We start from the raw sequence: 27,515 nt of genomic DNA on the forward strand, positions 1-27,515 counted from the left end.
TTCTTTCTTTTTAGAATATGATTGTGGTATTTTTATTGTGTCATATTTTGACTTTTTAATTGTGTTGGTACCACTAAATACATTTTCCCTAAGTTAAACCTGTAACCTCTGTGTCATAGCTACCAGGAGTTAATCCTAGGTTTATTTTATTGAACTTGTGTGTTGGACCTGACAAGATTTTGGACTTATTACCAGGGTCACTGAAATTATGCGATTCTGAGCCCACTGCTTTTTTTGCATAACTATGCCTATGTTGCATTTGCGTATAGATTCACATTTCATTTTCTTTGGTTTTTGCTGAGCATATATAAAAAACATATATTTACAAAAGAACACCTCTGTACATATGACGAAACTAAGCTACTGTCCTAAAAAATAATTTCCGATTATGGATCCACCTTTCAATAATGTGGACTACCCAGAGGGCATATACATTGCATAAGGAAATCAATATCTCCACAAATTCAAAGGCAATGCAAAGCTGTTAAATCCCCACAAATTCCAATTATTTATGGTCCCTCTGTACAACCAAACTGTCGACGCGGTCGCGTTTCAGCCAATTAATTCCTTTTGGCCTCTTCAGGACAAGAAAAACAGCAGCAATCTACATAAAAAGAAACATACTACAGTAACATATAAATTCAATCAACACCTCTATACTCGCCAGTATATATACAGGTCCTTATCCCCAATCATGATGAGCAGACCAAAAAGTCCCACCACAAGAAGAGAGGAACACCAAATAAAGTGAAGAAAAAATCCACAAATAAATTCATGCCTAAATCTTTCTAAATATATATATGTGTACATCTCAAGACACTCCTTATATAAAAGAAAATAATCCTTCCGATCCTTCTACCATCCATTATCACATATATACATTAAGAAGAATACAGTTACTCTCCAAGGAATCTATCGCAAGCATAACTGGGAACCTATCCCCCAAATGATTATAATACTCCACTAACCTTAGGCTGATTTCTCCACTCAGCTTACCAAGCGTGAGTACAACGTACTCGCAAGGAGAGGGGCGCTGGGGGTCCAACCCCTATACCATCTCTATAACAAAATAATATATTTCAAAAACGACTAAACACCACTGCATAAGTACAAGGATAGAATTACCACCTAGGGCTACATTCATCGTACCTTTTTAGAAAATCAATAGGGCCCCTTATTCGTGTTCACAGGTTGAGGAAATTCATCCGCCGTGGTTACACGCTGGTTCGTAACAAGACAAACAAAAGACAAAAACGGAGATACAGTATCAATCCAAAGATACTGCAGAGTCCAAGTGTATTTAACTCAATCACGTCTACTCGTCTTATTATCTTACCTTACTTCTTTCCCCTTTCCCTGGTGTCTACTCCGCATCTGTCAGTGCTCGCTCTCTTGCTGCGCTTGTAAGTTCAGCAGAAAGCTATCGGAACCTTATTTCCTGGTGCGGAAAGTAATGAGGGACTAAAAACCTCCACAGATAAAGAGGTAAAGAATCGGCCATATTGGAATGGGGCAGTTACAAAGGCCAACTGTTTTATCAGCTTCTCTCTCACTTGGTTGTGTGTATCTAATACTTGTTGTATAGTAGTCGACAAAATCTAGAGAAAATAGATTAACTTGAAGCAAATAATATAGTGAATAAAATAGAGAAACTAATATTCAAAAATAGAGTAAATCAGAAAAAGTACCAACAAATAATATAGTAAATAAAGTAGAGAAAATAATATTCGACGTAGAGTAAATCAGAAAAAGTACCACCAAAATTATACGCAGTGTATGAAGCGACAGAGGAGGGGAACCCGTAAACATAAAGACTCACAATCTAACAACACATATTAATATAGACATATATACATAGTGTCTGTACATCTAGGGTATTTTCCTAACCAAATCTAATGCCTTTGCTATCCCTGAGCATAAGTGCTTAACCCTCATAGGAGGCTCCTACTGTATCAGAGCCCACATTTCGTCCTTATCATTTAAACCGTCAATTGCTGTGCGGTATTTCTCAATCAACCGTGCCTCCTGGCGATTCAGAGTATTTTGCAAAATAGCTTTCAAAGGACCACCTGAGTTCATCCTCATCATGCCCAAGTTTCAAAAAGTGCTGAACCAATGGAGCACCAGGGGTTTTGCACCGAATCCGTGATTTGTGTTGTCGAATACGGAGTTTTACCGCTTGAGTTGTTTGGCCAATATATGTTTTTTTACATGGACATTCAATTGAATAAATCACATTTTTTGAATTACAATTCGAAAAACCCAGTTGGACATGTTTTTTATCGCCAATAATTGTGAACTTAGAATCATTTGTTTGGGGACAAACCACACAACTCTGACATCTAAAGTGTCCCTGCACTGGTGGCAGTCCCAACATGGTTCTAACATCATTTTTTGGCGCTGTTGGTCTAGAGGCCTTAACCAAGTACTCTCTCAAGTTTTTTCCTTTTTGGAAGGCAAACAGCGGTGTCGCCAACCCCAAGTGGTCGACCAACCGCCAATTTCTTTGGATGATCTGCCTCACTTTTTTTGCTTTGGGATTATATGTAAGCACACAAGTAAGTTGGTCATTCTTTTCCTTGCTTCTTGGTGTTAGTAGGGTTTCCGGAGGTGTAAACCATGCTCGTTTGAGAGCATTCCTTACTATTTTCTTCGGGTACCCTCTGTTACATAGTTTAGTCCGCAAGATGGCCGCGTTGTCAAACTAATCGCTTTTGTTAGAACAGTTCCGACGGATTCTAAGGAATTGCCCATATGGCAAATTATCCTTAAGGTGTCGTGGATGCCCTGAGCTGTATGCTAAGAGTGTGTTTCTGTCTTATGAGGGTTAAGCACTTATGCTCAGGCATAGCAAAGGCATTAGATTTGGTTAGGAAAATACCCTAGATGTACAGACACTATGTATATATGTGTATATTAATATGTGTTGTTAGATTGTGAGCCTTTATGTTTACGGGTTCCCCTCCTCTGTCGCTTCATACACTGCGTATAATTTTGGTGGTACTTTTTCTGATTTACTCTACGTCGAATATTATTTTCTCTACTTTATTTACTATATTATTTGTTGGTACTTTTTCTGATTTACTCTATTTTTGAATATTAGTTTCTCTATTTTATTCACTATATTATTTGCTTCAAGTTAATCTATTTTCTCTAGATTTTGTCGACTACTATACAACAAGTATTAGATACACACAACCAAGTGAGAGAGGAGCTGATAAAACAGTTGGCCTTTGTAACTGCCCCATTCCAATATGGCTGATTCTTTACCTCTTTATCTGTGGAGGTTTTTAGTCCCTCATTACTTTCCGCACCAGGAAATAAGGTTCCGATAGCTTTCCGCTGAACTTACAAGCGTAGCAAGAGAGCGAGCACTGACAGATGCGGAGTAGACACCAGGGAAAGGGGAAAGAAGTAAGGTAAGATAATAAGACGAGTAGACGTGATTGAGTTAAATACACTTGGACTCTGCAGTATCTTTGGATTGATACTGTATCTCCGTTTTTGTCTTTTGTTTGTCTTGTTACGAACCAGCGTGTAACCACGGCGGATGAATTTCCTCAACCTGTGAACACGAATAAGGGGCCCTATTGGTTTTCTAAAAAGGTACGATGAATGTAGCCCTGGGTGGTAATTCTATCCTTGTACTTATGCAGTGGTGTTTAGTCGTTTTTGAAATATATTATTTTGTTATAGAGATGGCATAGGGGTTGGACCCCCAGCGCCCCTCTCCTTGCGAGTACGTTGTACTCACGCTTGGTAAACTGAGTGGAGAAATCAGCCTAAGGTTAGTGGAGTATTATAATCATTTGGGGGATAGGTTCCCAGTTATGCTCGCGATAGATTCCTTGGAGAGTAACTGTATTCTTCTTAATGTATATATGTGATAATGGATGGTAGATGGATCGAAAGGATTATTTTCTTTTATATAAGGAGTGTCTTGAGATGTGCACATATATATATTTAGAAAGATTTAGGCATTAATTTATTTGTGGATTTTTTCTTCACTTTATTCAGTGTTCCTTTCTTCTTGTGGTGGGACTTTTTGGTCTGCTCATCATGATTGGGGATAAGGACCTGTATATATACTGGCGAGTATAGAGGTGTTGATTGAATTTATATGTTACTGTAGTATGTTTCTTTTTATGTAGATTGCTGCTGTTTTTCTTGTCCTGAAGAGGCCAAAAGGAATTAATTGGCTGAAACGCGACCGCGTCGACAGTTTGGTTGTACAGAGGGACCATAAATAATTGGAATTTGTGGGGATTTAACAGCTTTGCATTGCCTTTGAATTTGTGGAGATATTGATTTCCTTATGCAATGTATATGCCCTCTGGGTAGTCCACATTATTGAAAGGTGGATCCATAATCGGAAATTATTTTTTAGGACAGTAGCTTAGTTTCGTCATATGTACAGAGGTGATGTTTTGTAAATATATGTTTTTTATATATGCTCAGCAAAAAACAAAGAAAATGAAATGTGATTCTATACGCATATGAAAGGATAATTAAAGGTGTCCTTTGTCAAAAAATATTGTTCTATTCTTTCCTCCGTACCACTTTTTTCCTTAGATTGTGTTTTCTTTACCCAGGTAATGGGAGGGTAATTGATGGGTATACCCCCAGTTATCAGAATTATGTTGCATTTGCAACATAATCTTTGCCCAGACAGTAATACCATGTATAAACATTACAATATAATGATGTAATATTATCAGAAATTGTGCCGCATTATGATGCATAATTTGCTTTTTCTTGCTACAAAATTTAGTCAACCCTGCATAATTTGGTTCTCCCTTGCCGTATAATGCCAGTGGCCCAGTTTATTACTTGAGAAGGACTCACATCCTCCCCACCAAATAACCCATGCTCTTACATCCCCTAACAATTTCAATGTACAAATCTTTGTGTTCCTGTGTCTCCCCCTCCAACAGGGTCACCTTGTGGAAATGCTCTATGGAGTGGAATTATGTGAAGTGGAACTATGTGCCATGGTGCGTAGCTGAATTTTGTGGATTGTAATTATGTGTTTTGGAGCTGAGTGGATATATGTGGAGTGTAATTATATAGCATGGAGTGTAATTATGTGGAGTGGAATTATATGGAGTTTAATTGTATTGTATGGAGTGTAATTATGTGGAGTGGAGTGGAGTTGAACTATGTTGTGTGGATTGGTATTGTGAGAAGTGGAATTATGTCTCATAGAGTGGAAATATGTGGAGTTGAATTTGTTGGATTGTAATTATGTGGCATGGAGTGGGTTTGTTTGGAACTGAATTGTGTGGCGTGGAATGTTGAAATGTGTGTAGTGGAATTATGCGGTGTGAATTTGTGTGTTGTGGTATTGTATGGCACTTAAGTGTGTGGCGTTGTGTTGAATGATGCAGCATTGAATTATGTGGCATGTAATTGTGTGGCATGGAGTGGCATTGAATTAAGTGTAGTGGCATTGTTTCGCATGGAGTGGAATTATGTGGATCAGACGGGGTGGCAGGTGGGAGAAGAAGATAGAGGGACGGGCAGAAGGGGATGGATGCAAATCCCCCCAAGAATATTGCCCTCTTACTACATGCTACTGGCAGTTGGTGTATCATTCTACCTCCTGAGGGGTCTGCATTGCAATACACGACAGAACTATTTCACATCTCAAACATACACACTGAAGCATCACACACTATGTTCTTTGTTTCAGACGCATTTAGTGTACACTAAAGCACTCTTTTATGTTTTGATATTTAACGCAGCAGGTTTAAAAAAAATGTTATGCAAGACCTGAAATGCAAGCCAGACCTATTGACTTTGTCAATGCTTGTTTTACACACAAGTCATGCTGTTCTGAACTTTGCATAATCCTTGTACTGCTACGAGTGCTTGAAGAGTTTATGAGAAGGGTTCGCACTATCAGCTAGCGACCCCCACTACCCTGCAAGGAGGCATATCAGAAGCCCTAAGATGTGAATACACACCCTGGTGCCCTGAGCAGGGAGAGGATCGTCATGACATTTGCTGCAGGGCAAGAGAACCCCCCATCTCTTTACCAGGCCTCTCAGCTTTGCTTGAAGTCAGGTAGTGCATGTTTTCTGTGCGTGGTGTCTAGGTCTGAGGCTATGGTGCTAAGGTGTGGTTACATGTGTCTTGTATGTTTGTAGTGACTCTTGAAATCGAGGAGCATACCACAGTTCATTAACCAGTATAGGGTGGCCAACCGTCCGTAAATTTCACAGACCATCCGTGATTTGGATCTGACGTCCATTGTCCATGAAGATCCCTCTTGCGAACGAACGCCTTTTGCCTGTAATTTTGGGCATGGCAGGGAGCAGCACTGTTTCCCTGCGAGAAGCCTCACTCCCTGATGGGGCCGCCTCGCACTCTTCTTCTGAGCACAATGTCGTACTTTAGAATTTGGGACCGCGTAGGAGGCAGGGCCCTACCCCTGTCTATCCCGGTATTAGTGAACCGCGAATGGTTAATGCGGTATGTACAAGTGCTTTGTGTAACGTTTTAGGTATGAATGCACTGTGTATACGCTATTATACATCACTACGTGGGTTCCATTTTAGAGCGGTGGCCATCTTATGGTTGCCCTCACATAGGCTACATAGCATGGAGCAAATACGAGCCTTTTAGAGCACATGTGTTTTCCTTTGACTTCTCTGTGACCTGGGCAGCTTGGCTCCGCTGCCCCAGGTCAGTCCGGTCTCACGAGTTCCCCCGTCCTCTGGCCACCTGTGATTAGCATCAGGGCTTGACACACCATAAAGTCTTTTCATCCTACACAAGCCTCCAGCTAATCTCTTTCACACCTGACTGTTCCTGCTTTATGGCTCGTTTTCCAAACAGGAGATGCTCATGTTTATTGGGGCCTATCGGTATCTGATGTGGGATCTGAGCCTTGCTGGGTAAATAATTACGGGCTGGCTTAACTGGAATGTGGGATGGTCATCATGACTCTGCCTTTTCGTTTGTAATGTATACATGTAATGGCCATATCGTAAACTAAGGAATGTATGCCTGAAGCAGGATATTCTGTATTTAAAGAAGAAGCCCGTTTCTGTGATTTTTAGCAGTCTCCTGAGAACATACACGCTGTTGTACTTCTAGGATACCTGTAATTGGTCTGCAGCCAATAAACTGATCTTTGACTTCACCCAGAAGACTCTGTGTTTCTGTAGGTCTGAAACAGGAAGAACCCCGAAGTCATAGGGTGTGTTCCCCTGCACCGCTGGGCTTAAAATACCCAGTACTTCAGTTTGGCGCCCAACTCGGCGCGATTTCAGCGGTACCGGTCCAAGCCAGAGATTCGTGAGGAGCTTCGTGTGGAAATTCTGGAGGAAGGCCGCCACTTCATCGACCCCTGCATGTCGACGTGGTCCACATGTCTTTTCTGCGAGGTTCTCTGCGTCCCGACGGCTACGAAGGACTGCTGCCCTGATTAATCGCCCTGTTTTGGACCCTTGACGATTTTGGTAGAGCGAAACAATCGAGAGAGTCTTCTGGTGACGCCATTGATCATCGATACTCAGTTAAGTATAAGTGGAGCGTCTCCCAATTTGTTTGGTATCCTTCGGGATAATTTTGGTTTATTTGGAGTTTGCAAACCCCAAAGCCAGAGGACTCGTGTATTCACGAGACTATCGTAATCGATAATCCTTTGAAGTTTGGAACTAGACTAGTGAGCGAAGATGCCTGGTGCTAGTGTATTTGGTAATTGGTTTTGTTTGAGTTGTAGAAGGGATTTCCAGTTGGAGGATTCATGTCCGGTTCCTCCAATTGGAACTCCAACTTATGAGCTGTATGTAAAACATGGCGTGGGCCCCATTGCATATAATGAAATATGGATCCGATACACCAGAAAGGACGGTGTTTTAAAATGGCCCCAAAATGGTAGTTTCGATACAGATATCTTAGATAATTTGGAAGTTAAATTGTTTAAAAAGAAAGCCCGGCCGGCGATGTTTGATTCTTTCCGCCTATGGCGAAAGGAAGCCAAACAGAAGGAAATTAAGCTAGCGAAAAGAAATAAGAGAGAGAGAGGTTTGTCAGTGATGCAAGCAGCTGTGCAATTTAAAGATAATGAGGAGGAACAAATGAAGGAACAGTTACATAGGCAGCGCAAACTAGGGATTGATAAATGTTACCCTGTTTTGTCACCCCTTATGCAAGATGACACAAAAGAGAATGAGAAAGATTCCCTAATGTCCCATTTGTTAAGTTCGCCACCCCCGTATGCGCAAAATGCCACAGCACCTCCACAGCTTGTAAATGCGCAGCCTCCGGTAAATATGCCGCAAGCCTTCCCACAGCCGCCAGCTCCTCCTCATCCCTGCAGTGCAGCCCTCTCAAGGGTCGCCAGTTTTGTTGCCTGTTACCCCTGCGCTTCCTGCGACTTTGCCTAGCACGCCAGCGGCTTCCCCTGGCGCTCCTTCTTACACTACCCAGGTACCTGTATCTGAATCTGTTTTTCTTCCCTCTGTCTATCCCCCCGTTTTCGCCTCAACCTCTCCTTCAGCACGACAACGACTAGCTAATGTAGTTACTAGTTTAATGTCACCTCTCTTTGGGTCATCTAGTACGACTCCTGGTTTACAGCGTAAGCAATTGCGCAGTCAGCTACCTGATCCCGAAGAGAAAGAGGTGTTAGATCATCTGGCGCGTAGGTGGATTGGTTTCCCTTCACTCTATGATGTGGAATCGGTTGTTAACGTTTTTCACAAATGGGATGCCCCAAAACAGAGGTATGTCTTTGATAAAATGTGTGAATTCCTCTGTGAGGAATTGGAGGATAATGGTGCAAACCCAAACCCACAGGAATTGTGTATGGTGCGATTTTATTTCGAAACAGGTGTAATTGTGGGCCCCAAGGTAGATAAAGCAGTTGCGACTTTACTGTCCCTCAGAAATGGCGATTGTCAGCAATCATTGTTCGAACAGGAACTCCCTGTGAGGAAAAAGGTAAAAGCGCGCCAATATCCGATGCGTGAGGTTCCTCCAGTTTGGAGACCTGGTGATTTAGCTGCTAACCCACCTGTTCAGCCATATTTTCTGCATGTTTGGGTGCATGTCCCATGGAAGAGATCTGAGGTGTTAGCACTTAAGCAGACATTGCCTGACCCCCGTAAAAACCCTACTGGTTATTATAAGGAGTTATCACAAACTGCAGAATCATGTGTAATGAATTTGGCTGACATAGATATGTTGTTTGGGAATGTTGTTCCACAGCCTTTATGGGGATCCATTCGTAATGTAGATCACGCTGCAGAATTGGGTAACACATGGGCTAATATCATTGCTGCAGATGCTGGCCAAGTTAGTGGCGCGAAACCTGATCCTTTAGTAGCAGAACTCCCAGGTCGAATTATTACTTACATGAAGACTATAATGCCCGCGATGCGCGTAAATTGGGATAAACTATCCGCATGTAAGCAGAAGAAAGATGAGACAGTGTCTGATTTCTTCACCAGGTTTGAAGAAACGTTTATCGACCACAGTGGTCAAGACATGAGTACTGAAGGTGGCCAACGGTTATTTGTTGATAAATTTGTGCAGAATCTACTTCCCGAGTTGTGTAAGAAATTAAAAGACTCAGAAAGTTCTTGGGCTGTTTCCTCTTCAGCGCAAATACTGGCTACTGCACAGTATTATGAGAACAGAGACAAAGATGAGAAGGATAGAACAGATAAGAAAACGAAAGAACTAAAGACAAAGGTCCTTTTGCAGCAGGCCTATCCGCCACGTGGAGGACAGAATAATTACAGGCAAACACAAGGTATCTATCAGCAGCCCCAACAGTTTCAGAGTAATCAGCAAATGAACGGGTATTATCAACCACGTATCCCTGTAGGTCCCAACCAATGTTCATATTGCAAAGAGGAAGGTCATTTTAAATATAGTTGCCCTAAATTAATGCAGCGTAACAGTAATGCGTATGGCGCAAGAGGTAGAGGTGGTTAGCAAGCTCCTAGAGGCAGAGGGTGTGGAAATGTTCCCCAGAACGCGCGTCCTCTTCACCTCAAAATACCATAAATAGCTTTGATCAGCAAGCCAACGCGACTGGTAATACAGCTCAGTACTATAATAATGATTATTATGCAGAAGACGACAGTGTAGAAGATGATGATTACTAGGACCGCCGTAGACAGAGAGAGGGAGTTGTTTCAGTGCCAGTGGATCAGAGTGGACCTTATGTTAAAGTAACTACAGCAAATGTAACGGAGCCCTTTCTGCTGGATACTGGTGCTGCAAAGAGTTCAATCATGCATTCAAAACTCCCTGGCGCGCCTTTGTCTGGCGAAATAAATGTCTCAGTAGGTTTTTCTGGCGCCCCAGTTAGGAACCCGATTTCTAGTCCTATGTCACTTTCTGTTGGACCTTGTGAGCTAAAAGCACCCCTCATTCTAACAACAGGTTGTGGTGAAAATTTGCTAGGCTTAGATTTGCTAAAAAGATTGCATGCAACGCTATATTGTTCTCCCTCAGGAGTACAACTTACATTAGGTAAGAAAGTGATTTCCCCGATGTATTTGTCTAAAAATGCAATGCCACCTGAATTGTCATCCCTTCCGGATGTCCTTTGGGCTACTGGTCCCAATGATGTGGGTCTTTTGGAAATACCGCCATATGTGGTCACTTTAAAAGCCAATGTCAGATTGCCACGTATTCCCCAGTACAAGATCTCCAATGAAAGTCAGAAAGCATTGTTAGCAATTGTAAGTGATTTGATTAAAAAGGGTGTAATTGAAGAGACAAGAGGCAACGTTTGCAATAGTCCTGTTTTACCTGTCTTAAAACGAACGGACCTTTCACAGCCACCTGTTTACAGATTTGTGATTGATCTTAGAGAGGTTAATAAGATTGTTGTACCACAGTTTCCAGTTGTCCCTGATATAACTGCCTTGTTAACCATGATTCCAGCCTCGGCTGCATGGTTCTCAGTGATCGATCTGAAGAATGCTTTCTTTAGCATCCCAATTGCAGAGGAGAGCAGAGACATTTTTGGCTTTAGTTTAGGAGGTCGCAGCTTCCGCTTTAAACGCGCTCCCCAGGGCTACTGTGAGAGTCCATCAATATACAGTCAGGCTTTAAAAGCGCAGCTTGATGCACTGGCTTTACCCAGTGGTGCCATCCTCATTCAGTACGTCGACGATTTACTAATCGCCGCGGATACCGAAAAGATTTGCAAAAACGCTACCTTGTCATTGTTGCGTCATTTGTCTGCCTTCCATCACAAAGTGTCTCTCTCAAAGCTGCAATATTGTCGACAAGAAGTGACCTACTTAGGTCATCTCTTATCGAAGGAGGGAAGGAGACTGACCCCAGAACGAATTCAAGCCATTGCACAGTTGAGTGTGCCAAGAACACAGAGAGAAGTGCATGCTTTCTTGGGCATTACTTCATACTGTAGGCATTGGATTCCTAATTTTTCCTTGTTGGCAAAACCTTTGTTAGCATTAACATGTAAAGATACACCGAATCCTATCCCATGGTCTGAAGAGTGCCAGAAAAGTTTTTTGGAATTGCGTGATGCATTGTGTTCAGCTCCTGTGTTGGATACCCCTGACTACAGCAAGCCTTTTACATTGTATGTTCATGAGAAAGATGGTTGCGCATTATCAGTGTTAACACAGCCTTTTGGCGACAGACCGCGTCCATGCGCATATTTTTCGTCAACCTTGGACCTGGTAGCGAGGGCATTGCCAAGTTGTCTGAGAGCCACAGCCGCCGCAGCTATGTCTATTCGACAGTCTGCTGGACTAGTAATGGATCATACATTGATTGTTATGGTTCCACATGCTGTGGACACATTGTTAAACAGGACCAAGACACAACACTTAACTAGTGCGCGATTATCTGGTTATGAGCTGACACTGTTAGCAAATCATATACACATAAAGAGATGCACCACATTGAATCCAGCTACACTATTACCAATTCCAGCAGACCTAGATGAGATTGAGCAACATGATTGTCTGTTCAGAACAGAAGAAGAGACGAAAGGGAGAGTAGATCTTAAAGATACTCCCCTGACCGAGTGTGATGGTACTTTATGGGTGGATGGTTCGTGTTTCAAACTTCCAAATGGTGATACGACTGCTGCATATGCTATCACGACTTTGCACACGATTGTGGAAACTGCACGTGTGCCACAAAATTCGGCTCAAGCAGCAGAATTGATTGCCCTTACGAGAGCATGCGTGTTGTCTGAAGGAATGAAAGTGAACATATATACGGATAGCCAGTACGCCTTTGGCGTGGCTCATAGTTTTGGGCGATTGTGGAAGGAACGTGGGTTCCTGACTTCGCATGGAGCTAAGATTCAGAATGGCAAGTTGGTGAATGACCTCCTTGAGTCGCTGACCCTACCGTTGCAAGTTGCGATTATGAAATGCAGTGCGCACAAGAAAATCACTGATGATGTTGGTCGTGGTAATGTGTTTGCTGATGAAGTCGCGAAAGAAACAGCAAAAGATGTGAAGACTCGAATGTATGTTGCAGGCCCTGCCAGATGGGTTGGTGATGTTGGAATGTGTGAAAACACAATAGAGAGTGTAAAGTCCCTTCAAGCTGAAGCCACAGAGAAAGAGTTAAGCAAGTGGAGAGAAAGTATGGGTAAGTTGGATGAGAATGGTTGTTGGATTGATTTGTCAGAACATAGGCGATGGTTGTTACCTGATGCATATGTGCTTCCAGTGGTTACTATGGCACATGGAAGGGCACATATCAGTGCGAAAGGAATTTGTAAGTTGTTGGCTCCAGTATGGCAGAATGCTGGAATTCCTAAGTGTGCAGAGAATGTGGTCAAGAATTGTATGGTATGCTTGAAGTACAACCCTGGGAGGGGAACCCCAACTCCAGCTGGTCATTTTGCGCCTCCATCATATCCATTTGAAGTTTTGCAGTTGGATTTTATCCACATGGAAAGGTGCAACAACCTGAAATATGTATTGGTGGTTGTTTGCGCTTTCTCAAAATGGATAGAGGCCAATCCTCTAAAAGATAACACTGCTCTGTCCACAGCCAAAGCCCTTGTGAAGGAATTTTTCCCTAGGTTTGGAATGCCAAGAATGGTGTGGACTGATAATGGGAGTGAGTTTGTGTGCCAGGTGATGAAGAATGTGTGTGAGGGACTAGGTATTAAGCAGAAATTTCACGCTGCGAATCACCCCCAATCAGCTGGATTAGTAGAACGCTACAATGCCGCTCTAAAACTCAAACTGGCCAAAATCCAAGCGAGCTCAGGTCTTAAATGGCCTGACGCTCTGCCTCTAGCACTCCTGTCCACCAGAATGACTGTGCATTCACGAGTGGGACTTAGTCCCTACGAGGTCGTTTTTGGCCGCCCGGCCAATGTATGGGGTGTGCCAAGACCGATGAAATTCAGTGAAATCGAACACCCAGTACTGCTTGATTACTTGTATGATTTGACGGTTAAACTGCGTGTTTTACAGCAACAGGTGCATGATACTCTCCCCCCGGCTTCTGAAGCTCCTGGACACCCTATCGAACCTGGCACGTGGGTCCTCGTGAAAAACTTCCAGCGGAAAAGCAACGATGAGCCCCGCTGGATTGGCCCTCATCTCGTGCTACTGTCTACAAAATCAGCTGTTCGAGTAAAGGGGAAAAGGAACTGGATCCATGGCGCCCACGTGAAGAGGATCCCTTTGCCTCTGCCGTATGACCAGTGGGTCCAGGAGGGTATCGCTGACTCTGAAACAGACACTGTACCTCGTTTTGTGCCGTTCAGTGATGCATGCATAAAAGGCACCACTTCAGCACAACAGAGTGACGATATTTTGCAAGAAGCTGTGCCACCGTCAATTCGATTGGACACCACAGAGCCTGAACTCTTGTTTCAAGATCAAACAGTACCTGGCCGTTTTCATTACAATCTGAGACCAAGGCCTATGGACAAATAAATATTATTTTTCCTTACCCTTTTTAATTTTTTGATAACCAGAGCTCTCCCATCTGAAGGACTTTCTTGATTTTTGTTTTTCGAACCACCATCCGGGTTCAGCCGCAGGGTCGCGGTGCCAAGACTTTGGGGTACAGGCTGAAGACGTTAGGTCGACGGTTCTGGTTGGTCTAGGGCGTTCCCTGGACTGACAGGCGTACTCCTTAGCAGAAGATACTCACCCGCCGCGAGCGGCACGATTAGAGGATGGAGTTTTTTAAGATGGAGAGACTCACTGAGGAAATGAACTTTAAAGCAAGAATGTGTAAAATAATGAAGAGCAAACGTTTTGTATTTTTATGCCTGTTTATATTATGTAGTATGGTAGCGTTTACTGTAGGATTTGTATTCTTCTCCTCTCAAGAGCCCATTGCACCCACTATACAGCCTATACCTCCTCCTACTGTCTCCTCACACTCTTTTCACCCTCTGCCTGAACACGAACAAGCTAGATGGTCTGAATTTGTAAACAACTCGTTTATTCAGCTCCTGCACCAGCACCAACTAGTTATGAATACAACCAATTGCTGGGTGTGTGGTTTAATGCCACATACCATTAATAAGGGTATTCCCTATCTAGTGCTGCCGTATAGTTACAATGGATCGTCATGGGCATTCCAGACCATGTTTCTCTATGCACTAGATGCGTACTCCCCACGACAACCGTGTTCCACCAGACCTAGCACCAATTACAAAGCTCTAATGAAAGGAGTTGCCGATATGAGCAGAGATATCGACGCATACTCATCTATTCCCAAAGAAGAGTTGAGAGCTTATGTAGGGTGGAACGCAACGGGGTATAGTATTAGTCTGGGTGAAAGACAGTGAAAAATCTCATCCCCAATCTGGGTCGTACCCCACATAGGTCGGTTCTGTTTGCAAGGTAATGGTCAGAATCCTAGAGCTCAACTGGGAAGAAGTGACTGTACTACTGAAACGTACACTTTCCCGTCACAGTTTTCCCCTGCGTTTCTGGCTTGCAAGGGTACATATTTTATCTGCAATGACCGAGCATATACATGGTTGCCCCCTGACTTCTCGGGCACATGTTATATTGCAAATCTGCTACCGCCAACATTTACTGCTGCCTCTGACTATCACAAGACCAGAGTTGTGAGAGGCGTGATTAGTAAGGAGGATACTGCCGGTCAGGAAGCGGGAGATTTCTTTTTGGGTTTCCTGCCGTTTTGGGGACCTATGGTTAATAGTAGGAACCTGAGACAGCTGACTCGTGTGGTTGAATCCACTGTTAATGTTACGGCTGGTGCCCTTGGTAATTTGACAGCTGAGCTCCAAGCGGATCGCCTCATGACTTTGCAGAACCGCATGGTTCTAGACGTCATACTTGCAGACCGCGGTGGGGTATGTAAGGTTATCCAATCTAGTTGTTGCATTTTCATACCAGACAACGCTCCAACAGTTTATCAAGCCATCTCCAAACTGCATAAAATATCTGAGTCCATACACGTGGATAAAGGAGATTGGTCACTGGTGGGGTGGTTCTGGGAACTGATATCTGCCTGGGGTTGGAAAGTTCTGATGGTCATTGGAATGATCTTAGCCATCCTTTTCCTGTTCTGTCTGTGCATACAGTGTGCTCCTGCGATATGTGGCCTCTGTGCTACATTATGTGTAAGGAAACCTGTATCGAGGGACGAGCTAAGTAATAGGATGATGCTACAGCAACATCTCCGTGACTTCGTGACTATTGACCTAGACTCGGATTGAAATGAGTATAGTTATTGCCTATGTAAGGGCAAAAGGAGGGTCTGTCGTACTTTAGAATTTGGGACCGCGTAGGAGGCAGGGCCCTACCCCTGTCTATCCCGGTATTAGTGAACCGCGAATGGTTAATGCGGTATGTACAAGTGCTTTGTGTAACGTTTTAGCTATGAATGCACTGTGTATACGCTATTATACATCACTACGTGGGTTCCATTTTAGAGCGGTGGCCATCTTATGGTTGCCCTCACATAGGCTACATAGCATGGAGCAAATACGAGCCTTTTAGAGCACATGTGTTTTCCTTTGACTTCTCTGTGACCTGGGCAGCTTGGCTCCGCTGCCCCAGGTCAGTCCTGTCTCACGAGTTCCCCCGTCCTCTGGCCACCTGTGATTAGCATCAGGGCTTGACACACCATAAAGTCTTTTCATCCTACACAAGCCTCCAGCTAATCTCTTTCACACCTGACTGTTCCTGCTTTATGGCTCGTTTTCCAAACAGGAGATGCTCATGTTTATTGTGGCCTATCGATATCTGATGTGGGATCTGAGCCTTGCTGGGTAAATAATTACGGGCTGGCTTAACTGGAATGTGGGATGGTCATCATGACTCTGCCTTTTCGTTTGTAATGTATACATGTAATGGCCATATCGTAAACTAAGGAATGTATGCCTGAAGCAGGATATTCTGTATTTAAGAAGAAGCCCGTTTCTGTGATTTTTAGCAGTCTCCTGAGAACATACACGCTGTTGTACTTCTAGGATACCTGTAATTGGTCTGCAGCCAATAAACTGATCTTTGACTTCACCCAGAAGACTCTGTGTTTCTGTAGGTCTGAAACAGGAAGAACCCCGAAGTCATAGGGTGTGTTCCCCTGCACCGCTGGGCTTAAAATACCCAGTACTTCAACAAGAGCAGCCCCACCCTGCCTATTGTCATTCCGTATGGCTGATTGTCACATACAGAATGTCAATGACCCAGTCTGGGCTGTTACATCATGTGGTGGGCCTCCTCCAGCCTTGGTCTAGGGCAGGGCATTCTGTTTTAATCGTACATAAAGAAAAATATTGCACCTCAGCAGATGGAAGAAATGTACAGAATCTAGTTCATGAAAAGAAGCCAATGAAAGAAGTTAAAAAAAAGGGGTTACAGTTCTTTCACAGTCTCATCATTTTAGAACAGAAACATTTTCAATATTATATACAAGGAAGCCATAGTTGCTGCTTGTTATTTTATGCAACTAACAACCACTTACAAAGCCAATAGTTCTTTCTTGTTATAGGTATAATGTTACATGTTGTAATATATATCTGGATGCAATAACAGAAGTAGCAGAATACCAGTCGGGCAGTACACTATGCTAAGCACAGTTTTTTAGCTCACATGTTTTAAGCCATGCCCTTAAATACATAGGCCATGCCCTTTGGAGAGACCCCCAAGTTTTTTCAACCCCCATAAAGCCCTGGAAACAGCACCATGTCACAGTCACCTCACATCCTGGCACTATGCATCATGCAAGACTCATGACTTCAAAGTTTTCAGATTGCCTATGTGCAGGGGCATAGTGAGCCCTCCCCCGCCCCACCCTTTGCTTTAGGAACTACAGCAGGGGTGAAGTTCTTGATGGGTCTCTTCTGTCTGCGACTCTGCAGAGAAAGGCTCAGCCCATAATTAATGTGAAAAGGTGGGTGACTAAGTAAATGACGGAATGGGTAAATTACTGGATGGATTAGTGAATGGATGAGTGAACGGGTGAATGGATGAATAATGAGAGAAAGGATGGATGGATGAAGGAGTGGAAAGATGGGTGAGAGAAAGGGTAAATAAATAGATATATGGGTGGAATGGTGGATGTATGGGTAAAAGGGTGGTTGGATGGGTAAAAGGGTGGATGGATGAGTGAAAGGATGAATATATGAGTGAAAGGGTGAATTATGACGAGTGAATGGGTGGATGGATGAGTGAAATGAAGTGTGACTGATGAATTGATAAGTGAAAGGGTGAATGGATGGACGGATGAATGAAAGGGTGGATGTAAGAATGGATGAGTGAGTGAAAGGCAATGTAGATGGGCAAAAGGAGGAATGGATGAGCGAAAGGATGGATGGATGAGTGAAAGGATGGATGAGTGATAGTCAATGGATGGATTCATGAGTGGATGAGTGGATGGATGAGTGGGTGAATGGATAAGTGAAAGGGTGAAGGAGAAAGAAAGGGAGAATGGATGGATGAGTGAATGTATGGATGGATGGTTGACAGGATGGATGGGCGAATAGGTGTATGGATGAGTGAAAAGAAGGATGTCAGGATAGATGAGTGAAAGGGAGGGTGAAGAGCTGGAAGAAAGGATGGATGGATGAGTGAAATGGGGAACAAATGGACGAATGGATGGATGAGTGACTGGGTGGATGGATGGATGAGTAAGTGAAAGGATGGCTGAAAGGGTAAATAGTTGGGTGGATGAGTGAATGGATGGATGGGTGAAATGTGGATGGATAAATGAAAGGATGAATGGGGTGAAAGATGGATGAATGATGGATGGATGAGTGTAAGGGTGGATGGAAGGATAGATGATGTATAGGTTGGGAAATGGTTGAATAGGTTTGGATATGGATGGGCACACAGATGGATGGACAGAAAGAATGGTGAAAGACTGAATGATGGATGAAAGAATGAATGGATGCCACACCCCCGGAAGACTCAACCTGCCATCTCAAACCAACACATGACATCAGGCAGCAAGCGTGGAACTCGGGCTTGAAATGCTTCTTCTGCCTGCCAAAAAGCAGAAACTAATTCCTTGTACTGTGCCGTGGTACCACAACAGACGTTCTGCTGTTGTGCCGCTTGGCGGAACTGCTCCCATGCCAACGGGAAGCAGCACGAGCAGCCCTCCACCTGCTCCAAGGCATGAGGGCACAGTTCCGTGCAGCCCTTCTGTGGGGAAAGGCAGGCAAGACAACATAACCTGCACTTGCAGACAACAGCACCGACGTGACCCAAGTCCCTTCCACTACCATTTTGTTTTATTTAAAATTTTGCACCCCTAAGAATATTGCACCTGGTGCAACCGCCCTTATGGCCCCGCCCACGCTACACCACTGCCTACCAGCATGGATGACATCTGACTCTTACACCTTGTAGTCCTCATTGTCTTAAATAACATTTCCTAAATGTTGACTTTCACGTTTATGAGTCACTGTCTCTATATAATATGTGTATGATGTAACGCACTCCGACACTCGGCCATACATACTTTGGATGAGTAGCACTACAAAAGAAATTAAATACACATGAGAGAGGGTCTATGTGAAGATGAGGGGCACCATTGGAGGGTAGTAGTAAGGCCCGACTGGCAGTACCCAGCATCAGGCGTTTCTCTGGGAGATTGGAAGGGTGGGGGCGTTTTTGTTACTGGGGGCTGGCAAAGTTCCTTATACATCCAGCAGTTTTCAGCAACAATAAAAGTGTTACAATAACTCTGCTGACTAATGTACCTGCTGGAGAGAGATGGGAGTTTTGTTTAGTGGCAGTTTTGAATTATCCAAGGTAGCACAGAGGGTTAATATGCCTGCTGCAAAGAATGTGTACCATGCATAAAAAAGAACAGTATTTTATGTGCACAGCTTAGTGGGCTACTGATGTTGTCACTGAGATTCTTTTGTTACCATGCAGTTCAAAAGTTACATATGTCATCTAGTACAGTGAGCTATGAACTGCCATCAAAGAGCTGCATGCAAGCTGCATAGTACAGGTTACAAAGTTATGTTTTCTTCCCAGTTTTTCATTATCCTGATGATGTTGAGAAGGGTTTGTTTGGTTAGAAATACATTCCTATCATTAAATTCAATGCTAACTACTTTGTTATGTTCTGGATCCTGAGTTTGTGCTTCTTCAGACCAAGCACTCTTAAAACATGCCTATCAGTATGGGTGAAGTGCATCCTACACCTTGTAGTCCCTATTGCCTTTTGTAAAATTTTCTATTCACTGATTTACAAATGTATGATTCATTGCCTCGGTATGGGTGTGTGACATACAGTGCTCTGGCACCCTACACTGGTATGAGAGGCGCTATAAAACAAATGAAATACATGTGAGAGAGAGGCACTTTTGGTAATATTGAAGAAATCATTGAATAGCCCCATCAAAGATTGTTGTATCCTGTTGCACAGTAAGGTCATCATTTACTATGCTTTAGAAGCTAATGCAATTGAACATAGAATGACAAATGTGTTGTAGAATGCACCATGTTGTCACAAATTGTCTTGGGGTGTGAAAACAAAGGCTGTAAGCTGTCACTTTGTTTGTAACACGCAACTTCTAAATATCTCCAATGAACTGTGCTAATGTTTCAAAGCCTATGAGCAGTTAGGAAACTACAAATGGACCATTTGTTTGTAATGCAGAAGTGTGCAGGAAACAGAGTTTTAATAGGATCAAAACAATCAAGACACTTTAGTTGGTGATGTTCAAATGATACATATTTGCTGAAACCACATTTCCACACATTAGTGTTTGTGCGCTATATAGTTTTATCAGTAAAACTGTATGTTGGTATTTTACTTCTATTCAATGGAAAATGTTCTGTATGTAAAAGACAGTGCCTCCTTCTGACCTGCAATAATGCCTCAACAACGTATACAGTTTCTAGTCTGTGGCACACTTCTGTGCATCAATGAGAATCTGCAGTTGACAGCTCACAGAAATGAAACAGCCCAATCAGTATACTATTTTCCCATGTACAGGTAAAATAAGGAGGGCTGAAATATGGCTAGCCAGGGCATTATATAGTAATGTCAACTCCTATCTAGCCATTCTAACCCACAATAATTCCATAACACTCTCCAGCCAATGATAGCTCATGCAGGCTGGTTAGTAACTCCAATTTCCTGCTTAATGCTCTTACCCTCACACAAGACCTGTCCGCTGTGGGTCTTTTCCATCACTCACTACTGAACCAGCCCCTAAACCACACATCACCAGCTGAACAGACATGGAATACCTGAAGCGATCTGACACATAAATCTGGCCACTCACAGGACTGCACTCCAGTCCAGCACCGCAGGTCCCTATTAACTACAACCTATGCATGCTGCTTTACATCTCACAATAGCACTGATGTGTATGTAAAACATATCTTTTGTCCCAAAGTTGTGTTCTGAATTTTGACCTTCTGTCCTGAATTTTTGCCCTGAATTTTGACCCTTTGTTCTGAATTTGTTCACTCACTGTCCTGAATTTGCAACCATGCCAGTTGGTCACCCTAAACTAGAAGAAAAGCTCGGAGGTGAGCTCCTGCTGGCTGCATAAGTGCATAACACATAACGTTATCCACAACTTTTGTTTTTATAGAAGAGTTTAGAATTATCACTTGAATCACTTCTAATGTAAACACAAATCCATGTCAGACCAGCAAGCATACATGTCACCCGTTAATCGGCATGTGTCACATGCCAACCAGGTGAATAGACTTCATCACACTGGGGACCTCAGTGTGTTTTCACCTGGTGTCTGGAGAATGTGCCTTGCATTCATCCGTTGTGATTTGTACCAGTGCTTGATGACATGGAATGTCCTTGCGCAGTGGGGAAGGTTGGGTGCAGTTTCAGCTGGGTGTACAGAGTGGTCCCTACAAGGTCTCTTGACGGATCCCACCCCTCCAAACTCCCCTACCTGCACATGGATGGACCACAGAGTGGACATCAGTGCAATACTGCCTGGGCTGAGGGACACCTGTGGGAACACACTGAACTCAATTATGCTAATGCATGCATGCACGCTGACCACATCCCCCTCTTCCAATTAGACAGATGGCCCACTGGAATCTAGGCTATCTTTTCAGAAGCTTTCACTATAAGAATTCCACTAACACACCTGCAACCAACTATGAAAAAAGTGTTCAATCACTGCGAGGGGGTGGGAGCGGTCTCACAAACCATGTCGGAAGCAAATATAATAGTTATCCCAAAGGAAGGCAAAAATGCTCAGTTGCCTCAAAAGTACAGGCCCATCTCACTAATCAATCTTGACTGCAAAGTTTACGCCAAAATACTGGCTACAAGACTAAACACGGTTCTACCACAATTGATAAGCAACGCACAGGTAGGATTCCTAAAGACACGCATGTCACATGATAACACCAGACTCCTGTGCCACATACTGGAAAGGGCTGCCAAGATTGGCGATCCAGCAGTGACCATTACACTAGATGCCACATTTTTTATAAAAAGTCACCTTTTGTGAATACATGTTCCATTATATATCAAAAGCAAAACATTTTCATATAATGCATATAATCTGGAACTCGATGTTACTGAAAAGTAAAAGCATTAGTAAACACATATAAAAATACCGGGATTACATAGCACATGCACTATGTGTATAGCTTTAAGTGTGTTTTCTCTGCTGGGTTACATTACATTTCACGAATTCATAAGGCTGTAATATACATATGCGGCCTAATCAATAATAATGAGGGTAGAGCCAATTTCATGCTGCTCCAAGTGCCAGGGCCAAAACCATCACTTCCATAATCCCACCCACCCTCACCACACCCCCAGAGCTATGGTCCTGGTTCCAGATCCAGTATTAAGAAAGATAAATCTACGGTAGTGTTTTAGGCTACTGGGCTTTCGAGAATGGAAGCCATCAGGAGTGTCGCTTCAGGGGGAAATTTGGAGAGTTACACCATCCTGTAAATGTATATTCAAATAAATAATTTGATACAAGTTCTCTCATTAGGGTATAATGAGGTCTCTGTCAGATTTTACCTGGGATTTTTCCATACACACACATACAACACACCCACTCTATCTCTCTTTCTACCCCCTCTCTGTTTTGAAGGACTTCAAGAATGTTTATTATTTTCCCCTATAAAGTGTTTCCTCCTACTTAGTACCCCCCAACAATCCACACTCCTCTCCCTTCCTACTGCCTTTCTTGTTCTATAATGTATTTTGCCAGGATATGCCATCGTGATTGTTGTACAATCTGAAGGTCACACCTCCACCCATTTTACTAACCCATATAAGCCCATGGAAGCTTTATTTGCAGTTTGAAGTACATTAATGGCTAGTGAAGTGATTCATGAATGTATTCGCCTAATGGGTGTGATACAGCTATCTTAACAGCTGCGGAGTGGGGTAATTTCCAAAGACCACCTGTTGGAGTCACAAGACATGCACCTTCCTCTGCCTATTCCTTACATCTATGGGGCCATCAATCTGTGACTAGATCTTCAGTACAGTCAGAGTGACTCAAGGCACAAAGGCATTCACTTTGTGGGTCAATTTTCTTCAAATGAAGGTGACAAACTACTTGAACTACGAAACTTTGAAAAGGGGAACGGTAAAGGAATTTATGTATGGAAAGGACATATATTAGTAAGTACTTTCTGCCTCCTGCTCTTACTAGTGGTCATGTTGCAAAAAAATATAAAAATATGTAAGTAATATCAGTTAAAGCCTTATTCGTGTCATGAGGCATGTTGTGGAGTGGGGCAGTGCATTACAAGTGTTAATGGCTCATAACTTTTTGAATGGTATAATAAAGTACCTGCATTTAAATTCTTACTAATTAACTCTATTCTTCTTATAAATATGATAGAATTGTACCTTTAAAGGTAAAACCTCCTTGTTGATTCCATAAAATGTCGCCATAGCCAAAGTCCACGACAGCAAGCCTGCTACATTACCACTTGTTTTTTTGGCATTCTCAAAGGTGTAATCTTCCATTTGGAAATACGGCTGCAGTAATTCTACCATCTCTGGATTTATTATATCCTTTGGAAATTGTTGGAGAGACTGCAAGAACCCAGTAGAGCTTAGAAACTAAAAAGAGAAAAATATACATTTATTGGGAGTTCAAGTAGACATGACTGGAACCTAACATTAACAAAAGGAATGACTCCAAAATAAAAATATGTTTATGAGTGTTTCATGCAAGAACAATGGGGCTCTTTATGATCCGTCATCATAGCAGTGCTCGGACCGCCTGCCAGACGTGCGGGTCCCACCAGTGCAATTAGGATGCGCCTGCCACCTTTTAACATTGCGGACGGTGCTGCTGGCTGTAGCACCGTCCGCAATGTTAAAAGGTCATGCTGAGCATTTCCCTGCACTATGTGGCATGCACCACGCCGTGCAGGGAAATGCAGTGGGGTACCATGGGTACCCACCCAGTGCACCCCCCCAGGGGGCCAGCAACGGGCCCCTAAAGCCAGTCTCTGCCTGTCTTTTTACGGCGCGATATCCGCCGCAAAAAGACAGGTGGAAAGGGATACTGTAATCCCTACAGCAGTGCCTGCATAGCACCGCCACAATGGTTCCGGTTTCTTCAAGGCGGGCGGAAAAGGACGGCCTTGCGGAACCATGGCAGACGGAAACATGGCGGACAGACTTTCCGTCTGCCGGGGAACCATTGGGATTCCCACCGCCATCCTAATTTGGCAGTGGGAATTTTCTGTATGAAGGCGGAAGGACCGCCGACCCGGCGGTGGCGGTCCTTCCCCCATCATAATGAGCCCCAATCTAACTGAATTTAACATCCCCAACACTACCCATACCAGAAAACAACAATATTTTCTCTAGAAACTTTAAAAAAACATATTGCTATCTTATTGGGCTGTAAGGTTTGAAAAAGCTGACAGAAAATACAGTGGCGGCTCACACAGGTAAGTGTGGTGGACAGTGGGGCGGGGATGGGTGGGGGTGGTGGAAGTCGGCAGATGACGGGATAAGTAATATTAAATAAATATATATATAAAACAACCAACTTTGCGCTCGGTGCATCGCTGACGTGGCAATCCGGAGAGCACAAAGTAAGTGGTATTATTTATTTATTTAATATTACTTATCCCATCATCTGTGGACTTCCACCACACCACACCGCCCCGCCCCGCTCCATGCTCTTACCTGTGCGAGCCTCTACTGAGAAAATCCCAATTTCTTTCACTACCACAACATGGAGTAGGGCCCCTTTCCTTAACAGGCTGCATTAGCAGAGATAATCTGCAACTTCAAAGAAAAGTATTATGAAAAAGAGTCAGAAATGAATTTTGCATTGCAGGTGGTGGCCTTAAAAGGTGTAAATAACAAAATATAGCACAGTAGATACTTTTTGACAAAGGGCTAGAATTGTTGTTGCATTTTTAGCCTATGTATGCAAAAATCAAATAACATCCATGAATATGTTATGATGACAGCAAGGTAAATTCGAGGGGTGGGCATAACTTGCATAATTCAGTGTATTGCACCAGGAAATACCTAAAGAACAAGTTACTTACCTTTTGTAACAATATATCTGTAAGAAACATTAGTTAGTTAGATTCCTCACCTTAGAATATCCCCAGGCGTCAGGCTGGATCCGGAAAGATTTTTGTAGCAATACCCCTTGCGCGTCGCTAGACGTCGTCTGCGGCTCCGCGTCCGTTGTTGACGTCGTCGGAGTACTTAGACGCCGCCCTCGCAAACTGACGTCAGTTCTTGTACATAGCTTTCCGCGCCAGGAATGCAGAGCCATGCAAGAGACCGACACTGGTGCCAAAAAATCTAGGGCCCTGAAAAGGATAGCCTTAACCCTAGATGTCGGTTCGCAGAACGGGGAGGCTGGGTGGGTCGGTGAGGAATCTAACTAACTAATGTTTCTTACAGATACATTGTTACCGAAGGTAAGCAACTTGTTCATCTGAAAGAAACACGTTAGTTAGATTCCTCACCATAGAATAGATACCCCAGCAATACCAACCCCCGTTGGTGGGTCTGCGAACCAAGATCACACCAGAAAGTCCTGGAGAACAGAACGGCCAAAGTGGCCATCTCTCTGGACTTGACTGTCCAGGCAATAGTGCTTAGCGAACGTGTGCAGTGAAGCCCACGTTGCCGCCTGACAGATGTCCTCCCCGTCCCAGAGCAGTAGTAGCCGCTGTGGCCCGGGTGGAATGGGCTCGCAGCCCAACAGGAGGGACCTTCTTTGCCAAGGAGTAACAGATTTTAATACACAACACGACCCACCGCGAGATGGTCCGCTTGTGTACAGCTTTACCCTTCTTCGCTCCTACGTATCCAACAAAAAGTTGGTCGTCCACCCGGAACTGTTTTGTGCGGTCCAAATAAGAGGACAGCGCCCGTTTTGGGTCCAGACGGTGGAGACTCTCTTCATCTTTTGAAGGATAAGGCGGATAGAAGGTGGGCAGTGTGACAGACTGCCCGATGTGAAAGGGGGTCACCACTTTAGGAAGGAAGGAAGGATGTGTGGAGGACAACCTTATCCGGATGAACCGAAAGAAAAGGAGGCTTTGCTGACAAAGCCTGGAGCTCACTCACCTGCCTAGCGGAGGTGATAGCTACCAGGAAAGCAGTTTTTAGGGTGAGAAGACGAATAGGACAGTTTTGAAGAGGCTCAAATGGAGCGCACATTAGAAAAGTTAGAACAAGGTTCAAGTCCCACTGAGGCATTACGAAAGGTACAGGAGGAAACATATGAGTAATGCCCTTAAGAAAACGTGAAACAACAGGGGACTTGAAAAGAGAAGGCTGATCAGGAAGCCGTAAGAAAGCAGATATTGCAGCAAGATAACCCTTCAAGGTGCCCAGAGCAGAGCCCTGCTGGGCCAAGGAAAGAAGAAAGAGAAGAACCTCAGAAAGAGGGGCGGAAAGGGGATCCACAGCCTTTGCTGTGCACCATGCCACAAACTTGTTCCACCGGCAGGCGTATACCGTCTTTGTGGAGGGACGCCTGGCTGCCAGAATGACATCACAGACTTCAGGAGGCAAGTCAAATGGCATCAACTGCCGCCGCTCAATCTCCACGCATGGAGGTGGTGACTGGACAGGTTCGGGTGGAGGACCGTCCCCTGCTGCTGCGACAGAAGGTCCTCCTGAAGAGGCAGTCGTATCGGGGGATCGATTGACATACTGAGTATCTCGGGATACCAGTACCTTCGTGCCCAATCCGGAGCCACTAAGATGACTTGGGCCCGGTCGCGCCTGATCTTCTTCAGCACTCTGGGCAGAAGTGGTATAGGCGGAAAGGCGTCCAACAGACCGCAACTCCACTCGCGACGCAAAGCATCTCCGAGCGAGTGCTGCCTTGGAAATTCCAACGCACAGAACTGCTGACATTGCGCGTTCTCTTCGGTGGCGAATAGATCTAACCAAGGCTCTCCCCACTGCAGAAAGAGACCTTGCGCCACGTCCAAGTTCAGACGCCATTCGTGATCCATCATGCACCGGCGGCTGAGTTAGTCTGTTCTGGCGTTCAGAGAGCCCGCCAGATGTTGAACCACCAGAGTGATGCCCTGGTGTTCCAGCCATGTCCAGAGGCGCAGAGCCTCTTGACAAAGGGTCCACGACCCCACCCCGCCCTGTTTGTTGCAATACCACATGGCGGTGGTGTTGTCCGTGAACACCTGCACAACACTTCCCCGGACAGAGGGAAGGAAGGCTTTCAGTGCAAACCGGATCGCCCTCAGCTCCAAAAGGTTGATATGGAGTTGAGTCTCCGTCGGAGACCAGAGTCCTCTGGTCTCCGCCTCTCCCATATAGCCTCCCCATCCTAGGAGGGACGCATCCGTCACTACTACGTGCTCCGGTTGAGGTAGGGAGAGGGATCTGCCGCTGATCCAATCGCGGTTCGTGAGCCACCACTGCAACTGTTTCGCAGTGCCCTCCGTGATCAAGACATGGTCGGACAGGTTGCCTCGATGCTGGGCCCACTGAAACTTCAGGTCCCACTGCAGAGCCCGCATTCGCCACCTGGCGTAATGCACCAACAGGATGCAGAAGGCCATCAGCCCCAGAAGCCGCAGCACTAACCTGACCAAAACCCAGGATAGAGGCCG

The 27,515-nt window shown here is 44.1% G+C and overlaps 1 protein-coding gene across 1 annotated transcript in view; it reads right to left on the reverse strand.

The window, feature by feature from the left end:
• DNAH8 (dynein axonemal heavy chain 8) overlaps nucleotides 1–27,515 on the reverse strand; it is a 13,985,216-nt gene that overhangs the window by 2,931,256 nt on the left and 11,026,445 nt on the right. The window contains exon 70 of the mRNA XM_085610239.1: nucleotides 23,290–23,505. Coding sequence (XP_085466365.1) covers nucleotides 23,290–23,505 — 216 coding nt within the window. The remainder of the gene's footprint in view (nucleotides 1–23,289; nucleotides 23,506–27,515) is intronic.

This window comes from Triturus cristatus, chromosome 6 (genome assembly GCF_964204655.1).
Source record: "Triturus cristatus chromosome 6, aTriCri1.1, whole genome shotgun sequence".
NCBI classification, from domain to species: domain Eukaryota; kingdom Metazoa; phylum Chordata; class Amphibia; order Caudata; family Salamandridae; genus Triturus; species Triturus cristatus.